Source organism: Eriocheir sinensis, chromosome 46 (assembly GCF_024679095.1).
Source record: "Eriocheir sinensis breed Jianghai 21 chromosome 46, ASM2467909v1, whole genome shotgun sequence".
NCBI classification, from domain to species: Eukaryota; Metazoa; Arthropoda; class Malacostraca; order Decapoda; family Varunidae; genus Eriocheir; species Eriocheir sinensis.
This window is the reverse complement of record NC_066554.1, coordinates 6879597-6892333: the sequence shown is the minus strand read 5'-3', so window position 1 is coordinate 6892333 and position 12737 is coordinate 6879597. Positions and strand designations below refer to the sequence as shown.

The following is a 12737-nucleotide window of genomic DNA, read 5'->3' as shown; positions in this document are numbered from 1 at the left end:
GATGCTCTGAGTACGATAATTTGGCAAGACGGCCAGTGTGGACTCTGTGGAGCTCCTCGCCTTAGTGATAACATGATTTCCGGGTGAAGGAGCCTCGTGCAGCGCCCCAATTTACCGCAAAGGAGTCCATTATTCACTAAACTTTCTAATTAAACACAGATAATGAAGTGACAAGACGCACAACCCTTGGAATAGCGGTTAATAAGACGCCAGGGTTAGTGTGACGGAGTTGTGCACTGAGGCCACGCGCAGCATCCAGGGAGAGCATGGATGCCTCGTGTGATCTGTGTTGTGTTGTCTTTCTCTCTCTACATGTTCTTATTTTCTTTCTGCCCTTCTTTCCTTCCCTTCCCTTCTCTTTCCTTCTCTTCCCTTCCCCTTTTATTTTCCCTTCTCTTTATTTCTTTCCTTCTCTTCCCTTTTTCTCTTCCCTTCTCTTCTTCTCTTCCCTTCCCTTCTCTTCCCTTTTTCTCTTCCCTTCTTTCCTTCTCTTCCCTTTTATTCCCTTTTTCTCTTCTCTTCTTCTCCCTTCTATTCCCTTTTTCTCTTCCCTTCTCTTTCCTTCTTTTCCCTTCTATTCCCTTTTTCTCTTCCCTTCTCTTTCCTTCTGTTCCCATTTTCTCTTGCATTCTCTTATCTTCCCTTCTTTCCTTCTCCTCCCCTCTTAGGCATATATCTTTGCTCTCCTTGTATTATCATTTATTTTCTTTCTTCCCCTTTCTTCTCCCTTTTCCTCTCTTCCCTTCTCTTCCCTTCTTCAGTGTCTATTCTTGGTCTCTTTGTATTATTCTTTAGTTTCCTTCCATCCCTTCCCTTCCAAGTGATTACTAACGCTGGGCAATAATGAGTATACTTAATTTTAATCTCGTGTGAGGTTAAAACTTACATTATCGCCAAGATCTTATTATTCTAAAGCTTTTGAACCTCATATGTCGCAAATTGATAAGAACGAAGTTTGGAATTTATTTATATTTGTCGCATTTTGGTAGCGGGTCAGAGGTCAGGCTCGGTTAGGTTAGTTTACTCACTCACAGATGCTCACAGATGATATACTGGGAAAGACTTACACCTTTGGCTCCAATTCATTAACCCTAAGACGACGGCAGTATTTAACCCGTTAGCAGCGACGGGCCAAATTTGTGGCTTTACCGTGTAGCAGCGACAGGCCAAATTTGTGGCTTTACCATGTAGCAGCGACGGGCCAAATTTGTGGCTTTACCGTGTAGCAGCGATGGGCCAAATTTGTGGCTTTACCGTGTAGCAGCGACGGGCCAAATTTGTGCCAGGATAAAGACCCCCCAAAATAGATGATGCATAAACAGATCACAAATACGTACGTTGATACATATTATGAAATGGTTTGCGTGAGTGATGATTTTTTCTCATTTTTCTTGCTTAGAGGGACCTTTAACAAACATGGTCCTCGCAGCTACCGGGCTAAAGAGTAGCTCCCCCAAAAATGAATGGTCTATATTAGTTACGCCACATAATAGATGTTTTAACTATCGTATTTATATAGATTCAACTGTAATCTGGAGGTGTTTTTATATTTCTGCCATACAGAGCCTACCGACTGAATTTTGGACCGTCTCTATATAATTTCACCACCGTCTAAGGGTTAACCACTACTATGTTGTGGCTGTGTGTGGAGGTGGATGTTATTTTTGACTGGTAACTGAATTTTTGTTTTTGTTTTCTCCATGACTTGTCTAGGCTCTCAAAGATTTCTATGTTTTGTGCACTTACCACAATGTCAGGGAGACTATTCCAGTTGTTCACCACCCTGTCTGAGAACGCATATTTCCTCAGATTAAGCCTGGCACGCTGCTTGTAGATCTTCCTTGAGTTTCCTCGTGTCACTCTCCCTCATCGTAAACAGTCCTTCCGTACACTCTTCATCATATCTGCCACACTCAGTTTTAAAGGTTGCAGTCGTTTAGTAAAGTTAGGTCAGAACTCAGGATAGGTAAAAGTTTTGTCCTCTCGATACACAGAAACAAGGAAAAATACACACTAGCCTTCACAGGACAATAAGGAAAGCAGACTCTGCTGCTGCTGCCTTGACTGCTGACTGCCACTGACACAGCAGAGCAATGAACTGTACCTCATTTATTTATTCTAAACAGTTAAACTAAGCAAATTACTTAAACTGAATCTAACCTAACCGATTAATAAACAGGTTACAATCTCTGTGAGGCCAGGTTATTAATTTCATAAAGGTTAGGTTCACTGTGTCTCCTTTCTTAATATTTACTCATACTTCTCTGAGAGCCTGCATGGTTTTTGCATTGATTTTTGTAGGGGAGGGTGGGGAGTCAGGTTGGAGTCATGACCTGACCTAACTTAACTAAATCTAAACTAAACATTATCTGACCTTTGGCCCAATAAACATAAATAAATCCCTAACTTTGTTACTATCAATCTATGGTACAGAGTATGTATACAGAGTATGGTACAGAGCTCAAAAGATTCAGAATAACATGATCCAGGCAATGATGTAAATATTACCCTTGTGTGAGATGGCTTGAATTCAGTATTCTCCCTAGCAAAGTTTTTTTTTCTTTTTTCTTCACTTCTCTTAAATCCTTAATAACTTTTTTTTAAGAATTCTGATGCCTTTAATTGCTTCTTGAAATCTTCTTGGGTTGCTTCTTCTTTAAATGCTTCTTTGGACTAGTTAAAGAAAGGAATCTTAAATGATGTACATGAGGAAACATAGGAAAGGAAAAGAGTAACCTCATAATCTTTAATATAGAAGAGAGAGAATGTGCAACTAGGCAGGGTAGAGTTCAGCGTGAACCTAACACAACCATGCAGGTTATTAGAGAAGTAGGAGTAAATGTTGAAAAAGGAGACAATGAACTTAACCTTCATGAGAGTAATAACCTGACCTCACTGACAGTGTAACGTAACCCTATTAGAGCAGGGATTTTTTTCTTTTAGGGTGGGGAGAGTCCGGTTGGAATCAGGAGTTATTACTAATGTAGTGCCTCTTTCTCATTACTATAGAGTATGCATAACAAATATAACATTACACCATGCTACCTCATTTATAATACACATATGTCATACATTAGAGATATATGCAATGCAAGATGGTGCCACTATAAACACTAGCCTGCGCCAGAACGGGCTGGGCCAACCATCAAGCCCCACTGGGAAGAAGCCTTGGGCCGACCATCAGGCCCCACCGGGAAGAAGCCTACCGGCGCAATAGGCGGCAACGTAAAAAAAAAATAGTACATACATACATACATACATACATACATTGGTGAGAAATACTAACAAAGAGTTCATCTGACTTGACTTGACCCAAACCAGTGTGACATGATCCAGTTAGCACCACCTCTAATAGCTTCAACCCATTAAAGTAATTTATATTTGAATTCATTATTTTTATGCCCCTCGCCCCACTCCCCTCTCTTTGACCGTCTGATGTGTAAGTGAAGTGTTTTATTTTCCCCACAGTGTGAGGAGGACAGCATGAGTGGCAACCCCCCCGAGGAGCCCCAGGGCTTCCGACAAAACCTGGTAGTGTTCCTTTGCATTTCCTGTTCTTCGTTAATATGTCCCCCTTTTGCATTTGCTGTTCTGCATTTACGAGGTGCATAGTGTAAAAGGGGAGATGTGCTGATTTGACAGTTTTGAGCTAATCGTCTTTCAATGCAACTACAGGTAGCTCTCGATTTACGCGAGTTTGGTTTACGCGTTTTTGAAATAACGCGGGGTCCAAATCCAAATAAATGTTTAATTTACACGTTTTTTTCACTTATACGCGATATTTTATGGAGTGGCCACCAGATGTCTCACGCAACTGGACTCACACGGCACCGCGACCACACAGCTGAGCTCAGTTCTTCTTGCGTGCCACTTGAACAACAATACAGTACCCACGCTGCCACGCTACTCAACAATAGGGGTGGGCAGCTACCGGTACTAACAGTACCAATACTAGCCAGTCGCTTATGGTGTCCCTCATTTCTTCCTCACATGAGTGAAGCTGAGACTGAGTGCCTGAGTGGATATCTCGGCGATATGGATATACTCTCTCTCTCTCCACTGAATGAAGTGAATATTTATTTTTCGATAGAAACCTACCTCTTGTTTGATTTACGTTGTTTTTTTTATTTACGCGACCTCTTCAAGGACACAACTCGCGTAAATCAAGAGTTACCTGTACCAGCTTCTACACACCCCATGCCAGTCAGGTTTGACAAAAAAATCAGTCAGCTTTAGGCCTACGAATCACCCACTTCATGGTCCCATTTTTCTTTACTTGCTTCATCACACGATGCAGCAAGAGATCAGCCACCAGAGGCCACCAAAAACAGAATACCACCTTAATTGGTCCTCTCTTGTTTTCTCTCCTCGTTTCTCCTGTTTTCTCCTTTTACAGCTTCTGTTCTTCATTTATTAGTTTCCTCTTAAGTTTTTATGTTGGTGTTTTTCAGGTGTTGTCAGGAAAAGGATGAAAAGTTTGGGTCCAATGTGATCATTCTGTAATATCTGTAGTTCATCAGTCTGCTTTTGCATTCCTATCACTTAACACCATTATTTGCATCTTGATTATTCATTGCCCATTTTGAGCAGTTAAATTCTCCCCTTCCCACATCCTTCAAAACATAAACCAGTGTGAATAAGACTAATGTAAGTAATCCAATCTCTGCAGGTTGATGAGGCAGCTAAATTCCTGATTAATCCCAAAGTTGCCAGTCATGCAGAGGACAAAAAATTAGCCTTTCTAAAGAAGAAAGGACTAAGTGATGAAGAAATTTCATCAGCTTTTGCAAAGGCAAAGGCTTATGGACCAATAGATAAGGTGAGGAAATAGGAGGGTGAACTTAGAGACCAGTTAAATAAATGAATCTTAAATGATGTACATGAGGAAACAGAGGAGAGGAAAAGAGTAACCTCGTATTCTTTAATATAGAAGAGAGATATGGAACATGGCAGGGCAGAGATCAGTGTGAGGGGGTGAAAGGGACAGCAGTGAAGAGAAAATCTCACTCTCCATCTCTTTTTTTTTCCCCAAGGTTAGCAATGTTGCCACAGGTCCAGACTTTTACCCGGGGGCTGTGGTGCCGGCCTACCCCATGCCAGGGCCTCCCTCGCTGTGGGTCAAGGTCAGAGACATTGCCAACATTATCCTCCTCCTGACAGGAGCAGCATATGGTCTTCACTACATATTTCAGGTGAGATGAAAAATAATATGAATAAATATGCTGAGATGTTTTTGCTTTTTGACAGATAAAATGATACTCATTTTTCCTTGATATAAATTTTTTTGTGGGATGGGTAAGATACCATAGCTGATGGATGTTAAACTTGCCAACTCCCTGCATCCACTCTCCCCACGGCCCCACTGTACATGACTTCCTACTGTAGCTCATCCCTCTGCTGTCCAAATTCTTAATAAAGTAGTTGATCAGTATATTCACTCTTTCACCCTTTTCTCATTGGGTTGTATCTATAAGAGAGAATGTTGAGTGGAGGAAGCCAAGTGGGCACCCACAAAGCTCATGGCTTGAGCATGTTGATGGATCCTGCTGAGAGGTATTTGGTATTGGAAAAGTGCCTGCTTAGAAATGTGTTCAGAAGGATCTCTGGGAATGACATCATAGGGTGGGCAAGGCAACCTCCTCCCTTCCTTGACATATGCTGCCAGTGATTGAGATCAGTCCCAGGAAGATCTATTACCCATTTTAAATCTCAACTCTTTAAATCTTCCAGAGGTACATTGGTCCATGGCTGACAGGGAGGCGGCAGAAGACTGTGGAGGAGAGCATGGTGGAGATGCAGCAGTCAGTGGTGTCTGTGCTGAAGGAGGTGCAGACCACCTTGGCCTCACTGGAGCAGACCCTCAGCGCACAAAATATTCACATCCAGGTTGGTTCAGCCATGTACATGATTTATCCCTTGTGAAATATGGATCAACTACAGAGTATTGATTTCTGCACTGAGAATATTGACAGAAGATAATTATGATTGATTTTACATTGTACAATGAAGATGTAAAGTAGGGTGCTGTTGTTAAAAAAAAAAGTAGATCTATCGCTGGCAGTTCTTTTCTTAATGTCATAATCAATAACACCTTTGGATTGTAACTTTTTTTTTACTGTGAGCATGAAAATAATCTAACTCACAGTCAAACAGCAAAATGGGAATAGGAATGGATTTGCATAGTTTTTCGTTTGGTTGTTAACTACAGTTAATTGCATTATTATTTTTGCCTCCTTTTCTTGTAAAAAGAAATGGTTGTATAGTTCATCTTATTTAGGAAATGGCTTATTTCATGACATACACTTTTCTTTGCATGAAGTCTACAATATTGAAGCTCAACCTGCATGTACCAACAGGCTCTGAACAACAGAGAAGGAAGCCACACCAGTACAAAGCAGTTAGAACAGTTAAGGACTGAAGTATCTTCTTTAAAAGGACTTCTCATTAATAAGTGAGTAATATGTTCAATTGCTCCTCATTTCTCTTTCCTGAACACATTGATGCCTTTTGTTGAAAATGTTGCATGGGTTCATCAGACTTGGTGATATCTAATATATTGCATTAATCAGAAACATTATCCTAACCCCATATATTATGAGTATTTTTGCCAAGATTGTTGTTGTTTGTGCTACAGACGGACATTTCCATCCACCCCAAGCCTGGCCCCGTCCATACCCTCCTGGCAGCGGAACAAGGCCTCAGAGAAGCCTGTGGAGCCAGCTGCTGAGTCTGGTGTCACTCTGCCCAACCAGGTGACACACTCATCATCCAGATCATGCTAAAAATTATTAATAATTTTGCCCTGATACCAGTGTGCCTTATTGAACCAGCACCAATACCTGAAGTGTTAGCTAAAAGTGTCTGATGCTGATACTGATAACCTAAAAATATACTAATACCATCGCTGCCAATACTGATACATCATTACAGCTCTAAAAACTTTGTAATATTATGGATGATTACTCTTGGCATAAATGGGTACTGTTAAGATGCATAAATAAACTGTCAGCATATAAATGACAACAGTAAACTATTTCGAGTAGTATAGACAAGTATGTTGTTTCACCAGGTTCAAGCCACGGGAGAAGGAGACTCGTGGACATCCCCCGACACTCAGGAGGCTGCCAGTAATGAAGCCCAAGGTGAGGTGTTGCCTTCATCAGGAAATATAAGTGAAGGGGATTCAGTTGTTTCAGCAAGCTTTAATATCCTCCCACATTTTCTACACATTAGCACAGAGTAAACCGTCCCTGCTGGAGGAAAGATGTTGTCCTCTCAGCTAGAATTTTGTCAAGGCCAAACTGATGATGTCCCATGACCTACCTTTTTGCTCACTGTAACATGAACCTAGTGCCAATCACTCAAACAATGGGGCCCACATACACTGGGGGGCATGTCACCTCACCCCACCCTATGATGCCAAGCCCAGGGGATTAGCATCAACCACTTCTTAACCTGTACAGCGTTTTGGTATTTTGTAATTTCCTCCCCATCCCAGCATCAGGGAAAATTGATTTTATTTTTTTTGCATAAAACAGCTTAAAACCATGAAAAATGGAGAACTGTTACGTCTTTTAGATTGCCTTCGCCTAGAAGTCGGTGTTTTGGGCTATTTTTTATCGAGTCGGGAAGTGAAATGGTCGTGTTGATTTCTATAGACTTTCTTGGATTTGAGGGTGCGTATCTGAGTAAATCATTTACTCTCGACATCTTTAGCACAGACTTATATATATTTTTAGAGAGTAATTCATTTTGAGTTTTTTGATTGTTCAACTCAATGTACAGTCACCCACAAGAGTGTTCACTCACGCAATTACAGTTTAGACGTGGCCCCTCCTTACCAAAATTGCCGGTACAAAATTGCCTGTTATGGACGTCAGTATATCCACTATACCTCACCCACAACATTGTCAAACCACTTTCCAACCACCTACCACTTCAATTTCCACATCATGATCTCCAAGACCACCTCCAACATCCACACAAATAAAAAAAAAAGTGTACCCAGAATAATGGCTGCCAGGCTTGCCAGTTATGGCAGTAAATGAAATATATAGGGTGGTCAGCATTCCCAAAGGATCAGTCTACTAGGGCACCACCACAGAAATCACCCTCTTCACACTCCAGGGACGGGAAAAAATAATACATTAAATACGTACGACTCACGTATCTGACGCTCAATGATATTAAAAAATAATACGTACGTCATACGTATCTGACGCTGTACGGCTTAATACTTATATGCTGAATAATTTTATAACACATTACTGTTTTTTTCTTGTATTCTCTTGTCTTTAATGTCTTTTATGCACGTCCTTGTTAACATCCTTCTAAGAGAAAAGTATCCAGATTTCATCCAACTGTAAATGTTTCCTCCATTCTATAAATATTCTGAGTCTTCTCATTTCAGATTCCAGACATCTCTTCCTCACATAACTGGCCCATTACTGTCTTTTGTATGTTTACATTGAATTGTAATTCAGCACCACATGGTCTGCATTGTTCAAGTCAAGTAATATTGAACTTTTACAATTGATTATGAAAATATCTCTGGTTATGTTATGGTGAATGTTGCTGCAACCTCAAAAATTTGCCTTTTTTTTTATTTAACTTTTTTTGAGGACATCAAATGAAAAGTTAGCATTCGGTCATGAGACCCACACTAAAGGTTACTCCACAAAATTATGCACTGAAAAAAGGACTGTGATATTTAAAATATGATGTGATTTACTTCCTCAGGTGTCATTGGAGAGGCAGCAGAAACCCTAGGACTGAAGAATGGGGAGCTGAATGAAGATGCCGTTGAAAGAAAGGAGAGTGAGAATTCAGTAGAAGCACATGTTGAGCCCTCCAGACCATAAGAATAGAACACAGGTACTAGTTTTAGATTGTAATTTGTTAACTACTTTCAACATTTAGCAAACATAAAAATTCATCTCATTATGGCAGACTAGTAGAATAAATCCACAAATTATTAGAAAAGGTTATTTGCAATTTCATTTTCAGCAAAGGAGGAAGTCAAGGGCAAAACAAAACAGATGGGAAAAACACGGCATCAGCACTGCTCCCAACAAGCAAACAAAAGATCTAGATTGATGATTAAAAAAAAGTTGGAGATGTGTCTTGATGCTTCTCTCTTTAAAACATTTGAGTTGTAGGAACTGTTCCAAATTTTATCAGTGACATGTAAGAAAGAAGATGCTGGTTAACTCTTGCATAAGGGATTTAAACAACATATGGATGAGCTAGTTGGGTGCTACAAGACTGCAGGAATAGAGGGATGCAACGAGGATGAAAACAGCAGTAGGTTCTAGAGAGATTCAACATCGTGGCAGAATATAAGGGGTTGAAGATGGTCTGTAAGTGAAGGGGAGTTGATGAGATGAAAAGCCTTTGACTTTACTGTTCACAATGTCTGTATGCATGGAGCCCTCACGAGATGCATACTCCATAAAGGGTAGCCAAGGCCCTTGTATGTGGATAGTGTCCAGGGGAGCCAAAAAAATTGCTGTAAGTGATACAAAACACCTAACCTAAAGGAAGCTGATTTAGCAGGAGATGAGATGAAGCTTCCAGTGAAGATTTGGAGTTAAGGATAGACCAAGAATGTTTAATGTCGAAGTAAGTCTCACAGTATTAAAAAGTGAATCTTTAAGAAAAAATGTACATCATTCACTTTTATATAAATGTTTTATCGTATGAAAAAGGTATATAAAAGCACGTGACTATGTTTTTAGTCTGGCATGATTTGGAAAAATTTTCTTAATAAATTTCTACTTATCAGATGGTAGACATAACATAATGCAGAGAGGAAAATGTAAAAGTGACTATCAATTTGAAGGAGAAAAACGCTTGTGAAAAATAAGCAGTTTTGTTTGCAAGGGTGATCTGCAGATCTAGACAGTCCTTGAAGTATTCTCCATTTCCTTCCTCTGGCAAGTTTCTCATTTTCCTTTTATTGAGTGTTATTCCTCTTGTCCAGTCTTTCCAGGTACCTTTGCATGGCCATGGTTGGTGCAGTCCCTAGGATGTTGATCAAACTACTTTCGACATTATAGTTGCTAACAGCTGTTGCTGTGGCACAGTCGGCCAACATCCTTAAGGCATTTTTCACTTGTTTTTTGGGCATGTGTTCCAAAGTGTTGAGTTTCCTTGGACTTAGTCATGAGGTTCCTTGCTTTTGGCCCTGATCTTGGTTTAACAGCCAGGTCTTTGTATTGGCAACTCCTGTAATGGAAAAACAAGGAACACAAACAGTACCTGGTATGGTGTCATTATGTACACCTTGCGTAGCACATTGTCTTTGAGGAATCTTACACAGCAGCAGTAATTTTTACAGTTGTCCCCATGCAGCCCTGTCACCAAGTCCAAGAGAACTCACCTAATTAGCATGTTAGGGATTCAACAATACTGGTTCAAGTTGTAAAATATTAAGCTCCTTAAATATAGGATGCTAAAACAGATTTGATTGTGAGATTATTATTTTGATACAGAAATTTACTTTAGTTTTTTATCCTTGTGACCCAGCTGAGATGTTTGATATTTTAAATACTTTTAACACTTCATCGATGAGAATTAATATGCTTATTGCAGTAAGCTTGTCGACAATTAGTAGCATTTCTGCTACTGAAAATGTGATTAGTTTAGTTAGAGATAGGCAGTTAGGATGAAAGAGATAGGCTAATTCTTATCTTAGTAGAATAGCTACCAGCATTGAAATATGTAATAGTTCCTTTCCATCAAAAGACTAAGTCAGCGATTGACCCGCCTCAAGGATCATCTCAAGTCAATAATGAGCTATCCAGGAATGGTAGTTCCTTATTTAGATTGTAATCATCTAAGATGTAATGTGCATCAATAAGTTGCCAAAATGTACTAATTATGATACATGGGATATCAATATGTTTCACAGCACTTTGGGTGCAGGAATTCAATTATTAACATCCTTGTATGTACTAAGAATAAAAATGCACACAGTATATACAGATGCAATAATTCCATTCTTCCAGAACTCTGGATAGTTATGAATTATATCTAGTGACATGTCAGATAACTATATTTAGTAAAAATGGAGAACTAAGTGATATATAAGCCTTGATAATGAGAAGGTAACCAATTAATGGTTGCTTTATTGGGTGTTGAAATCCATCAATAAAGTTAATAAGTCACATTTTATAAGTATTATTATGTGGGAATTAGAGTAAGAAGACTTATAATATACTAATAAATATGCTCATAAATAAGCCTGCCTTTTATTAAGACAGGGCGTGGAACTGTCCCAAGTAGAAAGCCTGTTTCGAGGTGACATTCCTGTTGGCTGAAGATGCCACCAAATTGCTAAAAGAAGTGGATGAGTTTGGTGAAGGCTGCAGAGGGCAGCTCTGCAATGTTGTCGGGAGCAAAGTAAGATTTTCTCAGAGAAGGAATGATGTATCGGTTGATTCTGTGATATCCTACGAGGTACTATATAGGGCAAATGAAACGTGAGGTAATGTGTGATGGAAAATGATTGAGGCGATTCAGCATCTGTGGTTGTGTGGAGAGGGATGTAGGAGATTGAGCTATGAAGGGAAGACGTCATCAAGTCGAGTGAATCATGAGAGGTGGAAATATAAGCATGGAGACAAAGAGGAGATTGTGGAATAGTGCAATTCCACCATTGCTACCTGTGTAATACATGGGACAAGGCTTGGGGGTAAGGATGTGTAAAATGGTGTGAATTTTTTTTTTCACAGAGAAGGGTACTTTGGCTGAGAAGATGGGATGACGAGAGGAATGGGAATGACTATAGGAAATATAGTATGGATGAGACAGCAAAAGATATCAAATGCACAGCAGAGGAATGGGCAAAATTCAGGACATCAGGTTTGTTTAGGAATGTAATGACTATATGTAGGATAAAATAATAAGTTGTTAAAGAATCGCCAAATTTTGTAGCATCAGGGACAGACTTGAGGGCTAGGAGACCACAAGGTCTCTGCCCTGGCATCAGGCACCAACCCCTGGTCCCAAGGCCCCTCCACCACATCATGCTTTGAAATAGTTGGGGCTTGGGTGGAGCTATGAGTAAATAGAAAAAGGTACAAGGTGAGGCCATTTATGTGGCATTATTTCCCAATAACTGAAAGCTGCTGCACTGAATATTATGTGACACTATGGAGTGGAATTCATAGACAACATGAGTGGTTCTTTCCATCTAAGTAAGAGGTCATGTGTTATTATTCTAGGATAGGTATATTTCATTTCAGTTTAAACCCTAGCAGGTCACTGCCTGGCACATTTCACATCTTCATAGATATATCTACATTTACACAGGACTTTGCATGTAGAATACGAAGGTGAAGCAATTAGTATCTCAATATAACATTTATTTTATATATATATATATATATATATATATATATATATATATATATATATATATATATATATATATATATATATATATATATATATATATATATATATATATATATATATATATATATATATATATATATATAAATAAAGAATGGGAAGAGGTTTAGAGCCGTAAGGTGTGAAGGATAGCAGCAATACACCCAACAGGCTTTGAGTACAAATAATTTGGTGAAATTTCTATTCTTGCAAAGAATATCCATCTTTGATAGCTAGCAAATTTACACATGATTTCAGTGGTTATGTAATTTTTTTTTATACAAACAGCCATTATGTATCAAATTGGTGCAATAAAATTCTGTAAAGCTTACCCAGTACAT

The 12737-nt window shown here is 39.3% G+C and overlaps 1 protein-coding gene across 4 annotated transcripts; it reads left to right on the top strand.

Annotated features, from left to right (window-relative positions):
• On the top strand, positions 1-10981 carry LOC126981017 (peroxisomal membrane protein PEX14-like). 4 transcript variants are annotated; one of them, XM_050831643.1, is made up of 10 exons: positions 1-214; positions 3469-3531; positions 4670-4819; positions 5034-5192; positions 5731-5886; positions 6357-6451; positions 6635-6752; positions 7070-7142; positions 8740-8874; positions 9983-10981. In XM_050831643.1, exons 2-9 carry the CDS (start codon positions 3484-3486, stop codon positions 8859-8861), a joined length of 921 nt encoding a protein of 306 aa, XP_050687600.1. In that variant the 5' UTR covers positions 1-214; positions 3469-3483; the 3' UTR covers positions 8862-8874; positions 9983-10981. The 4 variants fall into 4 exon arrangements, with proteins under 4 accessions (XP_050687600.1, XP_050687599.1, XP_050687601.1 ...); XM_050831642.1 differs by having other exon boundaries at positions 9007-10981; XM_050831640.1 differs by having other exon boundaries at positions 2-214; positions 8740-10981.
• The last annotated feature ends 1756 nt before the right edge of the window (positions 10982-12737 follow it).